The sequence below is a fragment of the Epinephelus lanceolatus genome, chromosome 3 (assembly GCF_041903045.1).
Source record: "Epinephelus lanceolatus isolate andai-2023 chromosome 3, ASM4190304v1, whole genome shotgun sequence".
Lineage (NCBI taxonomy): Eukaryota > Metazoa > Chordata > Actinopteri > Perciformes > Serranidae > Epinephelus > Epinephelus lanceolatus.
In genome coordinates, this window is record NC_135736.1 from 38869268 (window position 1) to 38894832 (window position 25565).

The 25565-nt window shown below is 41.2% G+C and overlaps 1 protein-coding gene across 1 annotated transcript; it reads right to left on the bottom strand.

Moving 5' to 3' along the window:
* Window positions 1-7244: 7244 nt before the first annotated feature.
* Window positions 7245-24856, bottom strand: chrnb3a (cholinergic receptor nicotinic beta 3 subunit a). Its single transcript, XM_033624666.2, has 8 exons — window positions 24663-24856; window positions 16754-16905; window positions 13337-13381; window positions 11474-11583; window positions 10800-11313; window positions 9584-9774; window positions 8125-8329; window positions 7245-7874 (listed from the first exon to the last, which is right to left on the bottom strand). The coding sequence occupies exons 1-8, from the start codon at window positions 24721-24723 to the stop codon at window positions 7743-7745; spliced, it is 1410 nt and encodes a 469-aa protein (XP_033480557.1). The 5' UTR covers window positions 24724-24856; the 3' UTR covers window positions 7245-7742.
* Between the last annotated feature and the right edge of the window lie 709 nt (window positions 24857-25565).

A 25565-nucleotide genomic window follows, 5' to 3' on the forward strand; every position in this document is an offset into this window, starting at 1 on the left:
TAAAGGTGCTATATAAATAAAGATATTATTATTATTATTATTATTATTATCATTATTACAGTAAGTTTTATCTCACTGTTTAGCTGTCTAGGTTACAACATTACGGTTATGGTTTACTTTCACTGCTCTTCTAGAGTATGTTTTTGGGTTGCAGCAGGAAACTGTTCTCAGTGAGACAGTTCTAAAAACTCTCTGTGCTAGTTGGTGAACATAGTGGAGCATTTAGCAGCTAAAGAGACAATCTATTATCTGCAGGAGTTAGTGGAGATCATAAACTGTGTAATTAAGACGGATGACATGACAGCTCCCCAAAAGTGAAGCCAAAACACCTTGATCGCCTCCTGGTGGCTGGCTGCCATATAGGTCCTAAAACCCGTCTCTTGGGGCCCATGAGAAAATGGGCCAAACTAGAGATCAAATAACTACACAAAATACACATCAAATAATCTTTTTCCAAAGATGATTTTTATCATTTTAGGTAGTTTTTGTCACGCTGATGTATGGTCATGTGTTCATTTTCACGTTGTTACCAGCTGTGTTCCAAACTGATGCTGTCCGGTGGCTTTTACATCCACCAGACACAAAGCAACATGAGCATTAATTTGTTTCTCTGGCAAAACAACAAATGTAGTTAATAGTTTATAGAGTGCATAAATGAAAATGTGCTGCATGGGTGTTGTAAGAAAACACAAAAAGGTATGATGAGGAGGTCTACCATCACCCGACTGGCTGCTCTGTTTTATATGTGCATGCAGCACACTGGACCCAGGTGTGTCCCATGAGGCTGATTGTGCCCAATCAAGGTCTGCAGCCCTGGAATGCAAAAACACAGATACAGCAAGGTACCTAACAGAGGGGCCGTCACAGTAGCATACACTGAGTTTGTCAGTTTTTCTCCAAGGGTAGATGCCTGCAGCAACTGGAAATGTTGTTGATGAGAGCGGTGAGAGTGAATTGGAATAGTAAAGTTATCACTTTAAAGTTAAGATTACTTTTTCCAAAACCCAAAAGGTTGAGCTGGGAGATGCTGAAATGCTCTGTAGAGCTGAGGGGAACTGCAGAGTTAGGTGATGATTCTCTGTTGATTGGTTTTACAACACTTCTTACATTCCTCATAGTCATACATTTTCTGTCCTTTTTAAAAAATATAAATGTATTGATTAATATGTGCTTTAAATCCAGAAATGAAGCCTTGAAATCCACCCTGCTCTAATGCAAAATGTAAACATGGCAATTACCATATCGAACAAAAATATTTATTCACAAATATTAGGAGATGTGTCTTAAAATCCATAATCTTTAATACATCAGTGCATCCCTCAGAGGAGTGCAAGAGCTAATCCTTCTCTTTGCCTATTCAGCCTCATTATCTATTTCTTTACTTTTATTTCTCTTGTTTCTAAGTGAGTGAACAACATTAACCAAAAAAAAAATTCACTCAGACTGTCTACCCTTATGACAGAAGATGTAAAAGTTAAAGGTCATGATTAAATCAGACTGTTTTCCTCGAAAGGCAATATCACACCTTAAGATGAGATCAGCAAGGTGAGCAACAGAACATGTTTTGCGGCACCTACAACGACCTTTTCACAGGGCCATAGTGCTGCTGGCAGTTTGAGTCATGTAGTCAGAAAGTGACGAGGCACACACACACACACACACACAGTTTGCCTGTGTGATGTTATAAGGGGTAGCACAGGTGAGATACAGTCATCTTACTGCTTTGGTCCCTGGCAGTTCAATCAGCAACTGGATGCATGATCAGCTCTCTCCCAGAGCTGCTTGCGGCCACAGAGCCAGGACCCTACCCGTATTTTCCCCATGATGTACAACCTTGGGTTGCTTCATTAACAATGTATGTGAGGCTGAACTTGTGGCAAATGTGTGTTTCAGTCTTTCCATCCAGATGAGCTTCAATTCACAGCAGTGATAACAGATGTGAAGCAGAAAATTGAGACTTTCCATAAACCAAAAAAAATCCCCAGAGTGCTCCCATAATCACCTTTTCAATCTTTTCTTGTTCATAGCGACTGGAGCTGTACACAAGCATCGCAGAAAATAAAGTATACACATCCCAAGTCAATACTATCGGTAAATAAAGGCAACACCGTATATTCTCTGCATGTTCCTCAGAATGAGCCTTTACTACAGCTTTAAATTGCAGCATTGACACATAAATGCAGGTCAGGTTTGATTCAGACTGTACAGGACTGAGCTTAGTAAATAATGTTCACTCAGATGGATCAGATTGCCCTCTGGCATAAGGCAAATACTACAACTCAGTCAAAAGCTCCATGAATTTAAAAGAAGAATATTTGTAGACTCCATACAGAGTATTGCTGGTCCCAAAATATATACTGACAGTTTGTATAACATCTTATAAACACTTTTACAACACTTTTTAATAGTAATCTCATGCTAGCTGCATGGCTCTATCAGTATTGCCTCTCCTGTCAGTCCACCACTTTGGTCCAGACTGAAGTACTTGACGAACTATTGGTTTGTCAAGAAAGTTTGTACAGACCACTACTGTAATCTACGTGATAAGCAGGTATACACTGTATACCCACTAAAACAAGTGCCAGGATTTCAGTGTACCCACCTAAAAAATGCGCAAAGACACGTAACATCTTCAACTTCCACTTCAGCTATTTGTTTTTTGCAAATACAAGGTCAAGGGATGTGACAGCAAACTGAACAAACACTGCAAGACATGCAGAGAGACACTTATCATTCGTCCTCGGCCTCAGCTGGGCTCAGTGCACAGTGGGTGCGTAGCAAGTCAATCAATCAATCAATCAATCAATCAATTTTATTTATAAAGCCCAATATCACAAATCACAATTTGCCTCACAGGGCTTTACAGCATACGACATCCCTCTGTCCTTATGACCCTCACAGCGGATAAGGAAAAACTCCCCAAAAAAACCCCTTTAACGGGGAAAAAAAAACGGTAGAAACCTCAAGCAAGTGTGTGATAGAGCGAGAGACAGTGGATACACTGAGATCAGACAGGAGTTGGTATTCAGAACTTCCTCTATCCCAGCATATGAAACACATAATCATATTGTTTTAATAGATGAAGTGAGCAATATTTTAGAAATAACTTAACAATAAACGTACAATCCAATAAAGCAGATCTTCCTGAAAACAATAACAACAAGATAAGATATGCAGCATGTCCAGATACATAACAATATGAACAAGTCTTCCCGGCTGTAAATGTCCTTGGCTTTTAAGTCTTTGTGTTACTTACAAAAAAAAAAAATGTTTCAGGAGGTTTTATACTCAGTCTTTTGAATGCCTTCAGTTGAATGTATGTACTGTATAAAATAAGTCCTCCAACCCATACGACTACATTCATTGTCTCTACCTTCTAATGCAATCTCCAGGAATGTTTCCTTAATCAGTGTCCCTACCTATAGTAGCCGTTCCAACATACCAACGTTCCGAGGCCACGTAGACTGCAAGTTGTCTCGGTTTCAACTCGTGTTCCTGTCCCTTTTCTGAAGATCCACAGTACTCATATGAGGCAGGGAAAAAGTTGGAAGAGATTGATTGAGAATACAAAAAGACAAAATACAGCAGGCCAAGTTCTTCCAAAATTACAACTTTTACGGTCCACTACCAACTTGATGGATCTATTTATATATATTCTTACTGTATTACCCGTTATTATACACTTTAATACTGCATACCATGGTCAAAAACGTATTACAATCCAAACTAACACAGACTTCATGTCGTCTTTGCGCGACAATCTCCTCTTGTCATGCCCTCTAAACTGGTGCAAATAATTTATGTCTGTAATCTAACACAAATATGAAGTAGATCTAAACATAACCTTAGCATAGTCCATTGCTATAGCCTATTCAAAATATACAGAAACTGCTGTGAACTTGAATATCAACAGAATCTATACCATATGTCATATCAACACAGATGTCCTTACCAAATATGTGCTTAAGTGGCACTTACACCAGGTTAGGTTTAGGCAAAGAATCATAGTTTATGTTAAAATGAGTACGTTTGTTAAGTCATGTATGTAATGTGACATAAGTACATGTTTTAAGTTACAAGAAATGTTAAGTTAGAGCGACCCAGCATTGACTTTTGATTTTACACGGGACACAAACAGTGGCCCCCTGGGTCAAAGTCTTGTGTTTGTTTGACCCTTCAATCCACCTCAACCTCCTTCCATTGTAGACGTTGCTCCACTTTGTATGATGTCATCTGGCTGCCTCCTTTGTTCAAGTCATAATTACTACGGCCACTAGAGATCGCAGTCTAAAAAACATAAACATGGGCCCTAATAAGCTGCTCACACAAATGACCCATGGGATTGTTTTTTGGACAGTCTCACTGTATGTGTTAGGATTAATTGTACTCCCTGACTTTTTATCTTTTCTTAAATTTGGGATTTTAAAGTTTCCACTTCTTTGCAGTCATGACCAAAGACTTTCAAAACTGAAGACAATTCAATCAGCCTCAGCTGTGTTTAGTTGAGTGTGTTTAGTGCTAATTAGTAAATAGCTGCTAATTACCTGCTAAACATCAGCATCTTAGCCTAAATCACTACTGTGCCTTACCAGGTCAAAGCCTGACAGAACTGCCGCTGTAAAGCACCATATTAAAATGTATTTCTTGATATACTTATCAAAATTAGGTAAAGTTAAAGTTAAATAATATGATTTTTTATTAAGACAAAGGTAAGATTTTAGTATTGGTCCAGCTAAATTTAATGTAAAAAAAAAAATGGGTCAGGTTCACAGCTTTGTGCTCTTTTGATACAAATAACTCCTTTTTGTGCAATTTAGCAGCATTAAATTATGAATTTCACAGCAGCACTAGAGAATCTGAGTACATGAATTATGTTTTTGCTGGTTCTCTCCAAAATATTTTGGGTGTCTCACATATGCGCACCGGTTTTTCTTCAATCCAAAGACCCGAAAGCTTGTCTATTTGTATGGAATCCTGAGGGGCTCACACCCTCCTCTGTCACAGTCTGTCTGTGTCACACACACACACACACACACACATGCACACACACACACACGCTGTGCCCTTCGCGTGCACTCTCATTCTGTCTCACTTGAACACAGACACACCTATACACACACGCACACACACACACCTGTCTGTCTGAGTCAGATCTGTAGCTGTGAATAATAGAAGAGTAGGCTGAGGTCAGACTGTTCAAGTGCAGGGGGAAACGGGAGAGGCACTCACTTAAGCATGCCAGCCGTTTTTAATAAGTCAGAGAACAAACTCATGTCTCCCCAAAACTAGGCCAAAGCACACAACGCCGTGATACCACCGGGGACTGCCACTGCCACTTGTGACAATATTTGGTGGGGGACAAAAGCCTGAAGGCTAGACAAGAAAGTAACAGCAGCTAATAACCGGAAGGTTGGCGGTTCGGATAGACAATCTCAGCCAGCTGGGAAAATAAGTGCGGGGGAAATGAATGAGCCACTGTCTCCTCTTGTAATTACTACTGATGATGTGCCCTTGAGCAAAGCAGGCAAGGTGGGGAGGCTTGAGTAGAGCTGATAAGAATAAGAAGAGGGGCGACAGGATAATGCCATGTGACTTACAATACCTCACTATAAATTGACATTATCAGCTTAAAGAAATAGTGTCTGTTGTATGTAATTCCAATGTACATGTTCTTATTCTGCAGTGCCCTCTCCCTGTACAGCATGCCTGCACTGCTCTGTTAGAAACTGGTATACTCTGATCGATATTAGATGACTGTAACCTTGTCCTATTCAGCTTATCATCCAAGCTGATGCAGTGAATGAAGATTTTTCATTAGTGTTAGAACATGGTCATGAAAATGTCAGATTGTCCAAATATTGGGTTGTACCATGGTACCCTGATTAATATTTAATCTTTATCCTGTAATCGTCTTATTTGTGTTCACACATACCATATTTGATTTGTTTTTTGATTTATTATCACGTCATGATTTCAGTGAAGCAGGTTTTGAAGCAAAACCAGCTGTTTTCATGGCAGAAAAAGGTGTTTGCTGCCATTTAGTGGTGATACAGTGTCACTACAGCTCAACACACAGTCTAATTGGTCCGCTGCATCTAGTCCAAAATTAAGCACAGTGATTCACATCCTTGGGTGCTTGCATCACAGGGGGCACTTCTGCTTTTGGGTATGTGGATTCAGCTGTAACACCTGAACACTGTATGTTGCTGTTATGAAAGACGGTGTGAAATCTAGTTAGCAAGCAAGCACAGCAACAGGGCCAGATTAACCCTCTGGGGGACCCAGGTGCAAAAATGAGATATGAGCCCCTATTGATCCCTGTTTCACCCACCCTCTTTGAATTGCGTATGTAATACTACATAGGCTATTAAAAAAATCAGTGGATTACTCCCTCTGGATGGGGAGTGAGTTACTGCTCCAAGGAAAGGAGTGTCTTGTTCATGAGTGAGGGTAAAATGGTGTGCAAGATGGAGAGGCAGATTGGTGCAGTGTCAGTAGTAATGCAGGTGCTGTGTTGGTCCGTGGTCAAGAATGAGCTGAGCTGGAAGGCAAAAGTCATGAGCTTTGGGTAGTCATTGAAACAATGAGACTGCAGATATAAGCAGCCTTAATGAGTTCCTCTTATGGGTGGCTTGGTTCAGCCTGAGAGATAGGGTGAGGAGCTCAGACGTCCAGAGGGAGCTCAGAGTAGAGCTCCTGCTGCTTTGTATCAAAAGGGGTCAGTTGAGGTGGTTTGGGCATCTCATTAAGATGCCTCCTGGGCACCTCCCATTAAAGGTTCTCCGGTCACGTCCAATTGGGCCTGAACACACCGGAGGGATTATGTATCTCAGCTGGCCTGGGAACACCTTGAGATCCCCCAGGAGGAGCTAAAAAAAGTTGCTAGGGAGAGGGACGTCTGGGATGGCTTGCTTAGCCTGCTGTCCCTGAGATCCTGCCCCAGATGAGCTGAAGATGAATGGGTGGATGGATGTATAAATGGTTAGCAATTAGCAAGTAGTTTGTGGCACATACATTCAGAAATATGCACCATGTAAGCTGCAACATGTTAGCACAACCCTCTACAAAATGGGACCACATGCTTGCATTACAATGCAGGTGTCACCTTAAACATTTTATTTATTTGTGGTGCAAAACAGTTCTACCAAACAAATTCTCAATTTATCAAATTAACACAAACAAGGTGTAGTTGCTCACTTTGCCTGGTTGTCAGCATCAGGCCTCACAAAAGGAATGTAAAAGTGTTTTTGAACATCAGATTTATTTTTATCATCATCATTACAGCACTTACAGTGGAGTACAGCTGGCTGGACAACATAGTGCATGTGACACACAAAACAAGTCATTATTCATGGAGTGATATTGTGCATGTTGCATTTATAATTACAGAATCACAGTTATACAAACATGGATACTCAAATCATACTCGCTACTATAACCGGCTTATTGCTTTCAGTCCTTTGCACTCCGGTTCATGCACCTTACAATAAATGACAAGTTGCATCTAGAACACCACAGTTTGCAGTAGTCGTTACTCACTGTAAACCATACTGTAGGGAGGTAAAGTTTGTAGCTCGAGCTTGTTTCTACAAAATAAATATACAGTGTGAATGTTTTATTGAGCTTCATCAATAAGTCACAGCCAAAAACAAACAGGAAAACAAGAATGAGCTGTTGGAGAGTATCCACGTGTTTGTGTGTGTGTGTGTGTGTGTGTGTGTGTGTGTGTGTGTGTGTGTTCATCAAGGTGTGCTGAGGTACATCTGCAGAGCAGGGGTGAAGATTAGGACAGTTCCCAGTATTGACACTGTGAGGAAGGCCCACAGGAAAATCCTGTCCAACACCTGCGCCACAAACTTCCAGTCTTGAACAACCTGAATGCGTCAGAGGAAGAGGAATAGGCAGACAGGAGGAAAGGGAGACATGAAAGAAAGAAAAGATCCACAGGGGTGAATCTGTATCAGACTCAAGCACTTTTTTCACAGAAAAAAAAAAAACCTCATTCAAGAAATACTTTGTGCTGTTCTGATAAGTAGTTATAGAGTAAATGAGATACATTTAACAAATAATGAGCAGTAATACAACATGCAAACAAAACCTTGCATCCCATGCCTGCCCACGCACCTCTCGTATGAAGTGCTCCTTTTTGATGTGACGGCTGATGTAGCGAACTGAACTCGTGGCTTTCTCCAGCATGGCCAGCCAGGCTTGGTTCTCATCCTCCTTCCCCATGAGGGGCCCTCTCTGTTGGCCAGGAGCACCCCTCCTACCCACACCTTTGCGGGGCTTCAGCTCCGGGCTGCGCATCTCCATGTCTGGAAAGTGATATCTGAGGATAATGGACACCAACTGTTTTATCCCTTTCACAGTATTTATTTTCTAATGAGTTCTGGCAGATAGGATATCAGTGTTGCCAACTTGGCTACTTTCTCGCTAGATTTAGCGACTTTTCAGACCTTCTTAACGACTTTATTACCAAAAAGAGACTGGCAACAAATTTAGCAAATTAATCAGACCATCAGGGAAAATGAGAGAAATATATTATATTGTAATTCATCCCCATGCATGCTGCTCAGACTAATTGCAGTTCAGAGCTTGTCAACCATCAGTTTGGGGCCTCGTCTTTCCTCTTGCGCCATGCTGAGTTTAATTGTAAGTGTCTAGGTTTACGTTGACACTCTTGCTGTCTGGATTGTAAGCATGGTGCACTATAGTCTAAGCTCCATGGCTCTCAGGCCATGCAAATGTTTTGTTGCAAACTTTTCTATTGAATCTAAGACAGCAAAGTTTTAATGCTCCCATTAATGCGCGATGTCACCAAGATGCAAATGAGCATATGGCGTCATCTGACAACTTTTAGGGACTTTTCGAGTTAGTGCTAGCTTCTTTGGTGAGACAGGTCTACAGGCAGTCTTTCAGTCTCTTTCACAAGACACCCCACCACACAACATCTCTTCTAACCCCAACCACAGTGTGTGCAGCTGCAGTTAGATCGACTTGACATTCATTGGAAAAGAGTTGGCAACACTATATTAAATGCTCAACTTGGACTAAGTTTGAAATTTTGGGAAATAGGCATTTCTGATTTCTTGTAGAGAGTTTGATGATAAGATTAATACCACTCTCCCGTCTGCATGCTAAATATAAAGCTACCAGCAGGAGACTGTTCGCTAGCCTAGCAGAAAGACTGGAAACAGGGGAAACAGCTACCCTTTCTCCATCCAAAGGTAATAAAATCTGCCTGCCAGCACCTATAAAGCTCACTAACCCACTCACTAACTTTAACCCATTAAATCTTGTATGTTTCATCCATTCAAAAACCAAAGTACAAAGACAACAATTCACTGTTTCATGAGGGTGATGAGTCGCACTACTTCTTGGCCAGGACCAGTAACTTCCTTGGTTCTCAGTTAATTGTCTGACGAATGCTTAGCTAATTAGCAGATGAGCTGTGTGTCACCCTGCCTTTAATCTTTACTCTAAACTATGCTAATCTTTTCTAATAAGTCTTAGAAATAAAGCAAACTAGCATGTTTCCCAAAATGTTGAACCATTCCTTAAACTACAGCTGATCCTGTATTACCTGTCTGTGTGCCCCCTCATACACAGCAGTCTGGGCAGTCTCTGAAGGAAGAGGCTCTTTACCCAGGGGGCCATGGGGTGGTAAGTAGCAGAGGACCGGTGGTGGACATTAATTACAAAGACAGTGACGATGATGGAAAAAGTGACGAAGATCATGATGAAGAGCAGGTATTCTCCTATCAGTGGGATCACCTGGGGACAGAAAAATGTAATGGCTGTAGAATCAAACAGCTCACTCTAAGGATGAGGAATATATGAGGAGATATGTGTTTATTTCCTACATGAATTTTTTTTAAAAACTACACATTGTTTGCTTCTTAAAAGGGCACGCCACCATTTTTTTTTACATGAAGTTCGGTTGGCTCTTCACAAGCAGTATTACTCAGCCTGTGAAAACAGTTGTATAATGTCTCCTGTGACCTTTTGCTGTTTTTTTGGCACTCATCTTAACAGGTTGGAGCAGCCACACTACTTGCCTATTTTTTCCATGTGAAGCGTGCGGTTTTCAGCAAAAATACACAGTAAAAATAGTTCTTTGATGGTCATATTGACATCGCACCACCTTTCACTACAGTTTCAATATCTGTGTCTGTCACAGACATGACAAAATATAAATATATATTTTTAACTCAACACTTCTCTGACAGCATTTCTGTTGACTGAATCCCTTTATTTACTTACACAACACTTTTTATTGTGAAATGAAATTTTCAACCGTGTTGTTGAAAATGCAGTAACAGGGGAGAAAGAGTCAGGATCACCAATGACAGTTAATCCTCGCTATAAAATTCCCCCCTCACCTGCTCACAATGCACGATGGTCGTTGAGGCTTTATCTATTGCATGTTCAGGACTGTTTAAGTTGCACTGTGGGATGATTTGATATAAAACAATCTCCACGAGGAAATATGGAACAGTGGAGAATACAGAATAGTGAGTCAGTGATTTCGGATGCAGCCATTGTCTTTGTAAGGTCTGCTTTTCTGTAGAGGACTCAGATGCATCTGAAAACAACAGCTTGTTAATTGAGTTGACATGCCATTTGAGCTGCAGGTGATTGAGAGAGCTGTGGTTGTGTTCTGTGTTAATTAGGGCACGCTGCAATTAAGATTACAATTAGGATAACTGAACACTGGGAAAAGCAGGATCGATTTAAAATACAGAGCTCAGTAGAAACTATAAAATGAACACTGGCTTCTACCCGCTCAGGAAACCCACCTTTGAGGATGAAGGGATGATTTCTTCTATGACCAGGAGGAACACAGTGAGTGACACCAGCACAGATGTGGAAAGAGACAGTTTCTCTCCTTCATCTGATGGTAAATAAAACACCAGCACTGTCAGAAAGGAGAGGCCGAGGCATGGAATGATGAGGAAGAGGGTGTAGAACAAGGGCAGTCTCTTGAGGATGAAGGAGTACGTGACGAATGGGTACCAGTACACCCCATCCCTCCTGCTTCCCTTCACTCCTGTGGCATTTAGGATCTCCCACTCGCCATTATCGAAGAAGTCTTTGCGGTCCACGTAGTGATCCACCAGGACCAGGTCCACCATGTTACCATCATAAGTCCAGGAGCCAAACTTCATGGAGCAGTTCTGTCGGTCGAAGGGGAAGAAGGTGACGTCCATGGTGCAGGAGGACTTGTAGCTGGCAGGTGGAGTCCACGTTATGGTCCCGTCCCAGCGCACAATGGCTTTAGTCATCAGGGAACCCTCAAAGCGACCGTCCGCACTGGGAGACAACAAACACGAAAAAGAGAGGATGAGGTGTAAGAAAAAAGTCAAAGACCATGCAAGGTAAGATGCAGATAAGACAGACGGGGAGAATGAAGCGGAAGAGACATGATTAAGGAAATGTGCTACTGATGTGTGCAGAGTGCTGCATTACTCACTTTTCATACAGGACGATGTCAGGCAGCCATATCGTCTCTGAAGGCACTCTGATGGAGGTAATGCCTCCATAGTCATCTGGGTTCCACTTTAGCTTCACGTCAACCCACTCCTTTGAATAAATAAACAACGTATGATAAGTAACATGATAAGACACAAAACTACAGAAAGCTTCAGGAGTTTTACATTGAGCTTTTCTATTTCAGCACCACGGACAGCACCACACTGCTGACTCTACAAAGTAAATGGAAAATATGTTTTTCACTCCATAGTTTTCCCACATTTGGTTGTTGCCTTTTCCATGACGACGTCATTGATTCAGCATCTTAAAGACTACATGTATTTATTAGAGCAAAGTCTTGTGATATGTTTAAAGGAGCAGTCCCAAATCAATGTAACCTCCTCTATACTTCCAGCTGGGGATTTGGTTTAACCTCCTGAGATGCTGTATCCTGGTTTACTGCACCTTATACTTCCTTCTACTTAACTTAGACCTGTTGTACTCATTTGTGGACACATTTCTGTGCCATCTAGTGGTAGTAAGAGCACAATACACTAATTCATGTAAAAAGAAGATGACAGCCATCTCTGCCAAGTCAGTCTTCAGATGATCCCAACACAAAAGTGGACAAGGTACATAACCTGATACCAATTTTAGTCACAGTAACAAGCTAAGAGACTGGTAATTAGAAGGTACTCATTTGAAGACATTGGGACCTTACTGTTGTCCCATTTGAGGACCCTGGGACTTAATTATCACTGACAATGTTTAGTTTTTTATACTTATCAGGTCCTACTAATCCCAAATTGCTAGGAGAAATTTAAAATGCATACCAAGCCAACGTTCAGGTCTCAGGAGTTTAATCAAATTTCATGGATTATTATGAAAATTCTAAAATATTCCTAGACTAATTAGTCATTTCATTGTTATATATAGATTACACATTATATCTCTAATAGCAAATAATCTGACATTTATGACAACTTATCAATCTACCTGGTGCTCTTTTAAATATCCTGACATATTTCTTAAAATATGTGTATATTAAAATATTTACACTACATTTGTAAGCTCTGCTATTATAGTCCTTTGCTAAAATCATACTTTATAATGTGAAATGTTCATAATTGCACATTTTATTTAGGCTACCATAAAAATCCAGATGGTATGATTTTCAATACCATCAAAAATACAGATGCTTCTCTGTCTATTAAACTGATATGGAGATGCTGTATTGAGGTGATGTATTGTAGTGCACGGCACACCCCACCAGCGGTTAGTCTGGTGGAACAGGCAGCTGAGCTGACAAAGATGGCAACTGTGAGTAGTGGGGATAACGTTACAGGACGAGTAATGTATTGTTTGGAAGTACTGCCACATTTAACTTTATCTTGAGATGACTTCTTCTAACTACAAAGCAGTTTATTAGCAGCATAGTTCCATTCAAAACACCGTCTCTGTCAGCCCATGGATATGTTGGTATCCGCCGTGGCAACAAGTGTCATCAAAACCTCCAGCAAGAAGGGTGCTTGTTTCCTATCTATTCATTCTTCTATTGGTCATAAGTATTTAAACCTAACAAGACTTGTCTAAGTAGGCTAATTGCTTTAAAGAAAGACAACACCGTAGGCTGGACAATGTCATACATGCTACAATGACTTCTATTTATGCTTTTCTTTTCTTTTTCTTTTTTTTTTTACACATATACCGTCATAATGTCAGGAAGGTATGGAAAACACAGATACCGCCTGAGGCTCATATCAAACTGTGTTAAAATTAGCTGATCACAGACTGACTAATCCAGTCATTGAAAACCTAACATGCAGCACACACAGATGTGAAAATAGCACCCCACAATTTTTACCTGCCAGAGCCAGACGTTTGTAGTCATCAGTTGGTTCTTTTCATCCTGCAGGGAGACAGGAAGGAAGTTTTGTTCACTATTTATACTTCTTAGTGGTGCTTACTTTGAACGATAAGAGAGGCTAATGAGGAGGTGAGGAGCAAACCAGAATCTGGAGACAAAAAAAATTGAGTGGGATGAAAGAAAGTACTTAAACCTAGTTAGAAAGGAAGATTTTTTTTTCTAAAGTGGGTTAATTGCTTCTCTTGCTTGACACTAGGAAAGCACACTGGAACAGCTCGGGGGTTAAGTGCATTGCTTCAGGATATACAGCATTTAATGAGCAGGAGAAGTACAAGTTACTCTTCCGTGACCAGTATCACAATGGCAGTGCTAATATAGGCACTGCTGCTGTATCGACATATACTGTACAGTAACAAAAGAGAGGCACGGAGAGGAATAAGAGGAGGAAGAAAAAGACAGTAATGAATATCTGGAAGTCAGAAAGGTTTTCAATGTAAGTCCAGTTTTCGTGCAGGAAAAGCCTCGCAGAGACATGCAGAGTAAAACTAGGGTGGAGAGAAAATCTATGGAATAGATTTTGTGGTTTGTCTGCTCTTGCAAGGCGTTGAGGAAAACCTGATTGAATACCCATCCTATCAACAAAAAATTGATTTGAGGTGTTTTTCTTTTTTTAATCAAAGTAGTTAAGTTAGAATACCACAAGATGGCACTCTTCTAAATGTTATTTCTGCACAGCAGAAGTACGAACATCAAAGGCTGATGTAGTCAAAATGTGGTCCTCTGTGGACTTGTGGAAGCAGCTTTGTGTGTGTGCGTAGGTGTGTGCGTGTGTGTGTCCTTGTGTAAATAATAAATGCGATCTGGTTCCTCTCAGCCTGATGGCCTCATTACTTCCTCTGCTGCTATGAAAGACCACTTTGGACCTCTCTTTTAACCTTTCTTCTTTTTACTCTCTTCCTGTCTTTGCCCCTTTAAATCCCTCCGCTCCTTACCCTCCTCTTTGTTTATCCTTACACTTCAGTCCTCTGTGTAGTAGCTTCTCTACTTTAGTTCTTCTGTTGACCTCCCTTTCCATCTCTTACACTCCTAACCTTCCTTTCTCCCTCTTTGAATATGCCTTCCTCCAACCTAGTAACCTTTTATAATTTCTTCTTAAAGGTCCAGTATGTAGGATTTAGGGGGCTATATTGGCAGAAATGAAATATATAATATAACAAGTATGTTTTCTTTAGTTTATTATCACCTAAAAGTGAGAATCGTTGTGTTTTCATTACCTTAGAATAAGCCGTTTCTATCTACATAGGAGGCAGGTCCTTGTCCACGGATATCACCATGTTTCTACGGTAGCCCATAATGGACAAACCAAATACTGGCTCTAGATGGTGTCATTTGCATTTTCACTTTATTCTGTGTTTTCACCAATTTTAATCACCTGGTCCATTTGTTTTGGAGAGGAAGAGACCTCTGCAGACAATTTGGCACCCTGTAAAAACCTCCTGAACATCTCAATCTTAAGTTGTAAGAGAAAAAAGGTGAGAGGTGGGCTAGCTAATGAGCTACAAAGTGTTGGAGAAACACTGATTTATATTTGAAAAAAGATGTCAGGCGCACACTCTAAGACTCGATGCAAAAATGTTTTCTTTTATTCAAGTACCAACATTTTGACTAGACCGTCTTCAGCAGGGTATTACAAGACACTGAGCTACCAAACATTTTATAAGACACACAGGTGAGCTCTATGATGAGAGGGAGTGTCTTCAATTACAGGCACATGCCATGGGGGGAGCTGACAATCAACACAAATTGCCACACAGATGAAACAGGAAAAAAAGCACAAAATGATCAAAGCTCAATTTCCATTCAAGTATAATCTTGAAGACTAAAAAAGGCAGAATATAGACAATTCAAAAGTACAATTCAAAAACACAGTTCTTTTCAGTTATCAAAAAGTAGTAGACAATAAAAAGTATCATTATCTTAAATACAGCCAGATCAGGAAAAGAATAATGCATTTAAACACCACTTAAAGTGGAAAAGAAAATGAATTCCTATAGGAGGGGGAGACTGCAAAAACAATTGTTAGGACTTTGAAATAAGACATCTAAATATATGAAACATAATTGTAAAATATTAAGTAGAAAAATGTTAAATTTTGAATGCAATTATAGAAAAAGAAACACTGATTTATAACGTGAAATTGCTCTATTCAGCTTTCTTACCAGTTTTAATCATCTGGTTTGTTTGTTTTGGAGAGGAGGAGACCTCTGCAGATAATTCAGCTCCCGGTAAAAACCTCCTGAGCAATAAACACTGATGGAATTCTAACTACGAAGTATTTTAACTGGTCACGATCTTCAATCCTCACTGCTAGATTCCCCTAAATCGTACACACTGGACCTTTAACATTAAATAGTAAGCTTCTGTACTGTCCTAAAAAGATGATGAGCCACCTCTGAACAATCTCCACCGAATTCTTCTCTCTGACTTCTTTATATTCACTCCCTTGCCTTTCTTCTTTCAGAAATAATCACCCGTCCTTCCTGTACTCTATATTCTTGTGCCGTCTCAGTGATGGTGAGCTTCACTTCCTCCCCTCCTTTACCTCCTTTCCTCTCCCATTCCAAAAAATAACCCTCTGATCTTCTGAATACATGGATTTTATTAACCACATTATATAAGTCAGTTTTAATTTCTGCAGAGAGCCTCCGTAACAGGTACACACAGCTTAAGACTGTGTGCTGCATTAGTCTCCTGGAAGCATTCGAGCCTCTAAGTCTGGTTCCACTTTGCTCAAGGGCGCTCAGGATGTGATCACTGTGGAGACAGTTTAAAATACCCTCATCTATCTAATATTAATATAATACATAATGTATGGCATGGACAGAGCCAGAGCTACTAGTGAGGACACTAAGGTCATGTTCTCAGCGTTTTGTTTTATTTGCAGGCTTTAGCAACATCTAGTTTCTAATCGGCTTTTCAAAGGTCAGCCTGAGTTTATTGATTTTCCTTCTTCCGTTCTGCCTTTGTCAATATACCTAAAAGTGCAAAGTAATCTCACAAGCTACATACAGATAAGATGCAGATGTTCAAATCAAAATCTGTTCAACACTCCACATAAATAACAAGTTACATGTTTATTTTGCTGAGGCTTTCTTACAAAAATGGCCTAACGATGACTGTAGAGTTAAAACCAAAGACATCTGACCAGAATAAACTGCATGAATGCAGGTTTTTGTATTCTTGTGTGTACCTGAGTATATATATAATTGAACAGTTAGGATGAAGCATGTATGAGCCTTGCTTTACGCGTGCTTCTAGACACAGCCCAGAAGGCCCACTCTCTTAAAATAACTTGACATTTCTCTACAGTTTGTGCCTCCTGTGTGTTTGCATGTGCGGGTTTTGTTTTCTCACCACATCAACCAGCTGTGAGATCTTGAGTCCAAAGCGAACAGTGATGGTGTCGTTGGCGTGCTGGACAGGCCGCACCCACTTCTGGTAACCCCTGAAAAGGTTCCTCAGCAAGGAATCCTCCATCTCGGCCAGCGACACAAAGTCTTCCTGAGCTGGAAGTAGACGTAGAAGAAAGAAGTGATAAGGACAAAATAGAGAGGAAGAAAGTTTGGAAAAGAAAATGGTATAGTGTTAATGAGAATATAGCTATGGATATGATTTTAGGTAGCGCTGAAATTAGTGAATTAGTCAGGTAACAGTAAACTAATTTGCTTTGGCAACAATTTTGATAATGAAGTAGTTGTGGAAGTTAAAAAAAATCAAAATTCTTCCTTTCAACCTGTGCAATGACAATGATAGTGTGTTGGATTTGTTTCTAAGAGCTGCCAAAACGCAGGTGACCTGTACTCCTGTGCAGACACTAATGGATAGGGCTGGGTATCATTTTAAAATTGTGATTCCACTACCAATACCAGCACCCTTAAAGTGATACCGATAGCAACAGAGTGCTTCATTTGATTCCCATCATGTGTATTGAAGCATTGAATTGGGAAAAGTGCCACCAGATGCCACAGGTGTGTAGTATAGCCATACTTTTGAACATTTTGTCAGCATCTTGGCATGCTGAACTCCCAATTCTGTCAAATACACCAGGCTCGACTTCGCCACACCAGCTGCTGTGTCAGTGGGCCAATCAAATGTTGCATTAAATCAAAGAATGCTTGCAGTGATTGGGTGTGAGCAAAACTATACAAATAGCGTTTAAATATAGGTATCATTTGACTCGAGACGTTTCAGTACTACTTGGTACTGTGTTCTTGTGGTTGATACCTTTAAAGGTATCGAGTACCGATACCCAGCCCTACTGATGGAGGATTGATATTGCTTCTGCTTGTGACTTCAGATGTCAATTTCACATGTTTTTGGCTTTCCATACTGTGATGCTAACATGCTGCTCTCACTGCTGTATGTGGGCTGTGTACACTGTGGAATAAACAACCACGCTAGCAGCTCTGTGAGGCTCACAATGACAGTGCTGACATCCTAATGTTTAGCAGGTTTCATAATTACCATTTTCACCCTCTTAGTTATGCAGTTGAACATGCCAACATTTGTTCATTAGCACTAAACGCAAAATACAGCTGAATCTGATAAAAACATCGTTAGTTCTGCAGTTATTTGTGTATTCGTCCGAGCCTTTGTTTTTTTGTTCCCCTGTGTTTTTCCCTTCCCTTGTGTTATGTGTTTGGTTGTCTTGTTCTCCCTGTTTGTCATCCCCAGGGCTGGGCGGGGCCACTAGTCTCCCGTTCTCACTCTCCTACGCACCTGCAATGCATCAGCCTGATTAGCCTACCACTCCACTTCATACAGTATAAAACCCGGCTTCATGTTCCAGTCTTCACCAGTTTGTTGTTTCAACCTCAGTGGTAACGCTCTCGGCCTCATTCATCTTTGTGCTCTTGTGTTATTTTGGATCTTTGATGGGTTTTGGATTTATGCTCGTTTTTGGATTGTGTGTTGGACTGTCGCCTCAAACAAACTTTGTATTTATTTTTCAGCCCCGTCGTGTTGTCTTCCCTCACCTGCCCTGGATCCCCGTCATTTGTTTTAGTCACTTTTCAGCACATTTTGAGCACTCTCATTTTCTAAATAAAAGCCCCTTTCACTGATCTGCATTGAGGGTCCCGTCTCGTTCCTTCAGGTATTTAAGTCCTGACAATTTGGTCTTTAACAAAAGTATTGAATAAACTGAGAATTTTTGAATGTCAGTGAATTTGCATTTTAAGTAATTACAATTTATCCTGATGGAGACATGAATGTCTTACAAATTTCATGGCCGTCAATTCAATAAATGCAGCAAGATGAAAAGTCACCAAAGTCGTTAGGATTCTTGATATCTAGATACCATGAATGTCTGTAAAAAATGATTACATCCGTTCAGTGGTTGTTGAGATATTTCAATCTGGATCAAAGTGGTGCATTGAGCCTGAATTAAACAACCAACATTTCCATCCTTAGAGCCATGCCGCTAAATATGTGCAAAACAACAATAATGCCCTAATTATATGGCTAATTAGCTCGCTTACATATAATATTTATGAGCACAGACAGACGTGCACATAAATATCACCCTCTTTCAACTCTTGTATGTTTAAGAACATACAGAGATGCAGTCGTGCATGAACAAAGTGAACCGTCTCTCCAGAGCCTCAAAAGCAAGTGGAGAGAAAAATTAAGTCAGGGCCTTAGAGTCAGACACACACACACACTGTCAACCCCGGACTGACAGCTGGTCATGGCCGAGCGAATGCATCTAAGCTCCCAAGGCTGACAAAATGATCACGCTGACATGATCACCTCAGACAGGACAATTGCCAGGGGAGATGAGCTGAGCTCAGAGCACTTTGTGCAGCCAGGCACAAGACATAATAGTCAGCTAAAGAGTGATGCTCATGCCGAGCAGGAGACAGTGCGATGAAGAAACAGTGCCTTTACTTCATCAGCCACTGATTCAAGTGCAGACAGCTGGGAGATATCAGCCGTCTTAGGTAGACAATTGCAGAATACGTGCTGTGATGTTTTGCAGTTACAGAGCAAAACATTTATGATGTGTAATTCAGTTTGGTTCGACTAAACTAATCAGTTCGAAATACACAATCTGTCATTAAAAAGAGGAGCATGTATTCAGTAAAAACAAATGGTTAAGTCTTGTGGTCAAACTGTCCTTAAACTCTTCAGTGGTTTAAAGTTTGCAGGCTTGATTCTACTGACAGCAAACACGCTCATCAAGAGCTGCACTGTATGTCCCGTGGAACTGTCCTTGAGCAAGACACTGAACCTCCTCCCTGTTACTCATTGTAATTCACTCTGAGAGATGCAGATGACAGCGGTATTCGCTGGACGCTCAGAGCATTATGTGGTATTTATACTTGAGCCACACAACAGAGCCTCCCACAGTAACTCCATCAACTCTGAGCTCTGAGCATTTCGACTGCATAAGAGGACGATATCTGGCGCTGCCAATGGTAGTGCTGCAACAGAGGCAGAGGCTGATAGACAGAAAAGAGAAGTTTGAACCAACAGCCTCTCAAACAAGGGGAATAGAGCGGAGGAATGGAGAGAGCTGATAAGGGAAGGAGTGAGACAGAGTGACCCAGAGCAATTCCCTTCAGTGTCTGAGAGAGGCAGAACGAGGGGGCAGGGTAGAGGTTGGTACAGAAGGAGAAGTTAAGTGGGGCAAGGGGAATGAGAACAGACAGAAACAGATAGCAAGGAGAAAGCAAATTCCCTTTTCAGCTTGTTCCTTAACACAGGGCTCTGTACTGTGTGAGCAAATCCCTCTGCTCCAACATGCTACATATAATACTTCATATTCTGCTACTATAATTCAACCTACAGAAATAGGATTTCGTTTTAGGGTTGATTTAAAACCTATTTCTGTGTCCCTGAATTTGATGAAAGTAACATCTGTATCATTATCTTTCTGCGTGTATGCTTGTATTTCTTGTTTAAGAGCTGTCACTTGAAAGGGGCTATTTGAACAACCCAATCTCAAGAAGAAAATGTATGATTCTGCAAACCACAAATACGCCACATTTGTATGTTTCACTCGAATCAAAGTGACATTTGTAAAGTGGCATAATACATGAACTGACTGTTACTGGGACATGGAGAGGATGGTGAATGGCTCATCACCGAGGCAAGATGACTGCAAAGTTGCAGACCCCTGTTTGAGACCAACAAACAACAAAACCTGTTGTTTTTTAGTGGATTGTTGCTGAGTTTCCAGCAGTTTTTTAGGCTCCAAACGTGGGTATTTTGTAGTGACCCATGTGAATTTTTCCAGCAGAGGTAGTGCCATGAATTTTTACCGAGACACCACTGCTCTTCCTACAAGATTTGTCCCCTAAAAACGGGTATTTTAAACCAAAACATAATCTTTTCCTAAGCATAACTAAGTGGTATTTTGTGCCTAAACCTAACCACACATACAAACCTAACCACACCAGAGTGCTGTCAACGTATCCACCACATAATATCGTACAAATGTAACATATCCGAGAGTTTGCAAAAGGGTTCAATGCAAACATTTTTTCTTGCGATTGGGTTGCAGTCTGTGGCCCTGAGCTCATCTGTTTCAACCAGTCACAAATGTATAGTTTAGCTTACTTTTTAATAAAAGCCTCAGTAATGTTCTATAACAGCTGGGCACTGTAGTTTTTGGTACTCTAGTGAATATTTACAGCAGTATAGGCAGTATTTGTATGACTGACACAAAATACACTAAAGTACAGTGGCTATATTCATGGTATTCGAAGACCATGTCACGCAGTGTAACAGTGTGGCTCACAGATTAGTTATGGAACAACAATGGAGCTTTTTGGCTTTGGATACACAAATATTACTTATCAGTAAGATCAATTCATTGTTGTTTTTTTAATATTATGGTCTCTCCTGTGGATTATGATAAGACAGACAGCATGCTGTTCAATGCCTGTGAGCATGTAAGGAAACAAGAAAACTCAGAGTGCTTTAGGGCATGTGTCTTCAGTCTCATCCTGTTTCCTGTTGGGTGTGTTGTAATCTGAGGTTAACGTACTCAGCGTGTTCAGACTCAGAAAGATTACCTCCCGTTGCATCAGATCCCATGTACAGCACTCCGCTTGTAAGGGCTTGAAACAGTCAGCTGAATCCTATCTACAATCTCCACAGGAAACAAGTCTGTCTCAAGATCCTCATCAGCAAGAAGACAGGAGCCCAAACGTCACACGCCACAGGGATGGATCCCTCCAACGGAGCCTGCTCCCTCCCTCAGATAGAGACTGATTGACTTTGTGTGTGTGTGTGTGTGTGTGTGTGGTTGATTTGGCAGAGGTCAAGGGGATACTATTGATTAGAAGGTACGTACAGCTGATGGCAGGGGGGATGGGGCTGGTTCTCTGTGGGGAAATTATGATGCGTTAGCGTGTCTGCTTGTGCAGACATTGTACAGCATGTGCATACAATATGTGCGTGTGTGTGTGTGTGTGTGTGTGTGTGTATGTGTGTAAGAGAAAAGAAATACTTTGTGCGCTGATGATTGATGCAGACACAGGGTGACCCAGCGTTCACACAAACACCTTGCCTCCTCCTCAATCTAAAACACCCCATGGGTGACACGGTAGTATGATCACCTTGCTGCCACCATCTGTTCGCTGGGGAACCAGTGGGATGTACCACTGAGAGGGGTGGAAGAATGAGAGAGAAAACAGGGGGAAATCCATTTTTTCTTTACACACTAGTGTCACTGAAAGACACATTGACTTTGTGTTTTTGCTTTCTCTCAAAGCAGCTCTCACTGATTTCTGGTGAGATTCTACCAGACCTACAAGAAGGGGACGTTTGTGTAGGCAAGCGTTAAGAGAGAATCATGAAGACAGAGAGAGGGAAGCCAGCTTTGCAACCTGAGCTGCAGCTCTGATCTGGTTTACCCACAATGCAACAGGACATGTACCTCTGAGGGAGCCAAGACTTTATCACAGCGGTTAACCCCATCAGTCATAACGCCTCTGGGGCATTTACTGTACTGTATGTGAGCATACATGCCAACACAGGTTTGTTCACACATAGTCTCTGGATATTAAAGACACTGAGCATCACATTTACCAGAGGTGACCACATGTGTGAGATATTACAGTACACAGTCTACACGTGTACATTTAAGACTGCATGAGCTGTTTTCATGGGTATTACTTTCCACTAAAGAAATAGATCCTATGGAAACTGTTGTCAGTGAGGTATTAGTCTGAGTGGGTGGAAGTTCGCTGCATAGATCAGCCTCTCATTGGACGGAACGAGCCACCTGCTGAAGTCCCGTCCTACCACCTCCGGTTGTGTAGCAGTTTTCAACCGTTTTCAACACGTCCTTTACTAACTTTTGCAGTGTTTGATCTTGCGGGGATATAGCCATTTTTCTGCCATGGTTCGCGTCCTGTAGACGATATTTTTGTGGGCGTGTTACACCAAAACCCGTTTCCCCCCGGCAATATTTTTGCAAGCACACCGTTGCTGTGGCACCGCCCAGAACAATTGTGATTGGTTGAAAGAAATACAAGCAGCTGGTGCGTTTTTTTCTCCAATCTCAAAGTGAGAGTCGGCCCAGCCAGACCTTTCGTTTCTTGAGAAAGGTCTGGTGAGCAAGACTAGTAAGGTATTAAGATTACCCAGAGTGACTGGGACATTGTTTCTGGAATGACTCGGGGTTTAATGGTACAAAAAATTCACAGTTCAGTATGAACTGTGGTGTTGGGGTCATGGTTCAGTATGCGTACAGCAGGGAACTAATTTTTAAAAATGCATAAATTACATATTTTGTTTTCATTTATTTTTAAAAAAGTAAACTTTCAGCAGTGGCTGGCTGGTCATATTTCTTTCTGGAAGAAATATTGGCATATTGTCAGTAAGAAAAAATATTACAACGCAAATGTCAGTGATGTAATGTAATTCTCCATCATAAGACTCTGGCCTATTGATAATTCCTGAACTGCAGCTCGTGCTTGTTTGTACAGGCCAGGCACAACAGACTGACTAAAGACTTGCCTTCCAGTCTGTTTTTGTCTTGTTCAGCTAAATGATGCATTTGGGTGATGATGTTGTAAACTAAATGTTTCCACAGATCTATCTGAGTTCAGTTGACCAATGTTGGCATACCCTTACACACAAATCGTTGTTCATCTAACTTGAATTACCCAGCTAACCGCGCTTAGCCAATTAGCATCCACAGCTGATAAACAGCAACTGTGCGCTGCCAAAACTCTCCATGTTAAATTTATGCTGCAGAATTTCTATTCAACATGTGCATATCTAAAAAACCTGGCTAAACAAAAGCCAATATATCTGCATGGTACAAGAGGGAGGTGAGAATGTATTTATTTATTTGTAAATTGGGTGAACTAAACCTTTAAAATCCCAGCATGACATAGCATGCCATCCTGCTGACATAATTCCTCAGTGTCAGTTTGAAATGTGACTCCTCATGAACTGAACTGTGGACTGACACTGGGACAGCTAATTTATCTCTGAAGGTGGATTAATCATTTTCATCAACTTGTCATTACCCCCATTTCTCCTGCTCTCTCACACTAGCACACACACACACACACACACACACACACACACATGCAGCATAAATATACAGCAAAGGAGATTTACAGCATGTGTTGCCAAGAGCCACTCCATCTCAAGATTAGAGTGGTGCAAATGCTTTACAGAAAGCTGATGGCAACACACACACACACACAATAAGAAAAAGATAGATAACTCAGCTGGACGCCAAGTGTCTGTTTTTTCTGTAGCTCAACACCACATTTCATTTCATTTTTTACTTTTATATCAAGGCCATACCTGAGTCACAGCTTTATTATGTGAGGGAATTCTTTTCCCATTCATTCCAGTGTTTATGTTGTCCCATATCGTTGTCCTGCAGCTAATATAAAGCCATGCTTGGTCACACATCCCCAGGGGGCGCTGCGCTCCCATTCTTTAATAAATCATGAACGTGCTCCTCTCACCTGACCCCAACATTTTGTCCCGCTGCCTCCCACACGATTAAAAGTGCAATTACATCTGAATAATGAAATATGTCTTCTTCTTTACAAAACTCTTTCCTGTTCAGAAGCATCAGGCAGGACGGAGTGCATTGGCCATTCACTCTATTAGACTAGTGAGGCTGTAAGGTGGTGGAATGCTGTGTTTTCATCGCAAACACGGTCCCAAATCCTCGTCAGGATTAAAATATCTCTGCACAACAAGTCAATTTATCCTTTGTTTGGCTGCTACCGGGCAGCGCAGCTTCAACAGTTTACATACGATTGTGTTTCCCGGTTCTTACCTTGCATAGTAGCCTTCCCGAGAGCCAGGGAGAACCACAACACCGCAACCGCAAACTTCATGCTCCCTCTTTATCAACAGCAGCACCGATTGGATGTATCCACAGCGAAGATCAAATCATTTTACTGTTCTCTCAGTCCTGCAGGGTGCATCACTTCCAGCAGCCGAGTGGGACCTCCGGAGTATCACCGCTGTGCTGTCCAGTTTAAATAATGAAGGACAGATGGTTGTTGGTGGCTTTGTAGAACATGGACCGCCTTCACAATGTGGGGCAGCAGCAGCAGCAGCAAGTGTGATAGATATTTCCCCCCTTTCCTTTCGTTTTGTTCTGTCGCCTGTTCTGTTTCCCTGCAGCCTCTCCCCGTGTGTTTGTGTGCGTCCCGGTGCAGAGATGGATGCTGCCGGAGCGGAGCCGGGCTGAGGGCGGGACGGAGGAGGGCTGGCCCGTCAGAGGATGGAGGGAGACAGATCTGGTACCCATCCAAAGGGATATAAATAAATGATAGATAGATAGATAGATAGATAGATAGATAGATAGATAGATGCCAACAATCAATAACTTCACTTTTAATCCCCTAATATAAATTTGGTTAATATCAGCTTTGGTGTAAAATAATATTAGATACAAGTAAATATTGTACAATATTGTGCAGCTGGATGCTGGTCAATGAATGGCGCTGCAAAATAATCAAAAATACAGAAAGGGCTAACCACACATTGATCTCATACTCGCAGGTATTTTTTTCATAGTGTAATCTAATCCAAGGTTTAAATGCAGCTGGCTCATACATATACCATCCTCTCAAGTTCAGATTTCAGGTCTGTTGCACTTCTGATTCAGCATCATTGACAGGTGTGGTCAGAAGTGATGTGAAATATGCTCTGTTGCACCTGCAATCACATC

Bases quoted from the DNA above. Each gene is read 5' to 3' on its own strand.
- chrnb3a (XM_033624666.2), bottom strand. From the start codon at position 24,723: ATGAAGTTTGCGGTTGCGGTGTTGTGGTTCTCCCTGGCTCTCGGGAAG. The intron at 11,314-11,473 runs GTGAGTAATGCA...GTTGTCTCCCAG, and splicing joins GACATCGTCCTGTATGAAAA to TGCGGACGGTCGCTTTGAGG. The intron at 9,775-10,799 runs GTGGGTTTCCTG...TTCTGTCCCCAG, and splicing joins TCATCCCTTCATCCTCAAAG to GTGATCCCACTGATAGGAGA.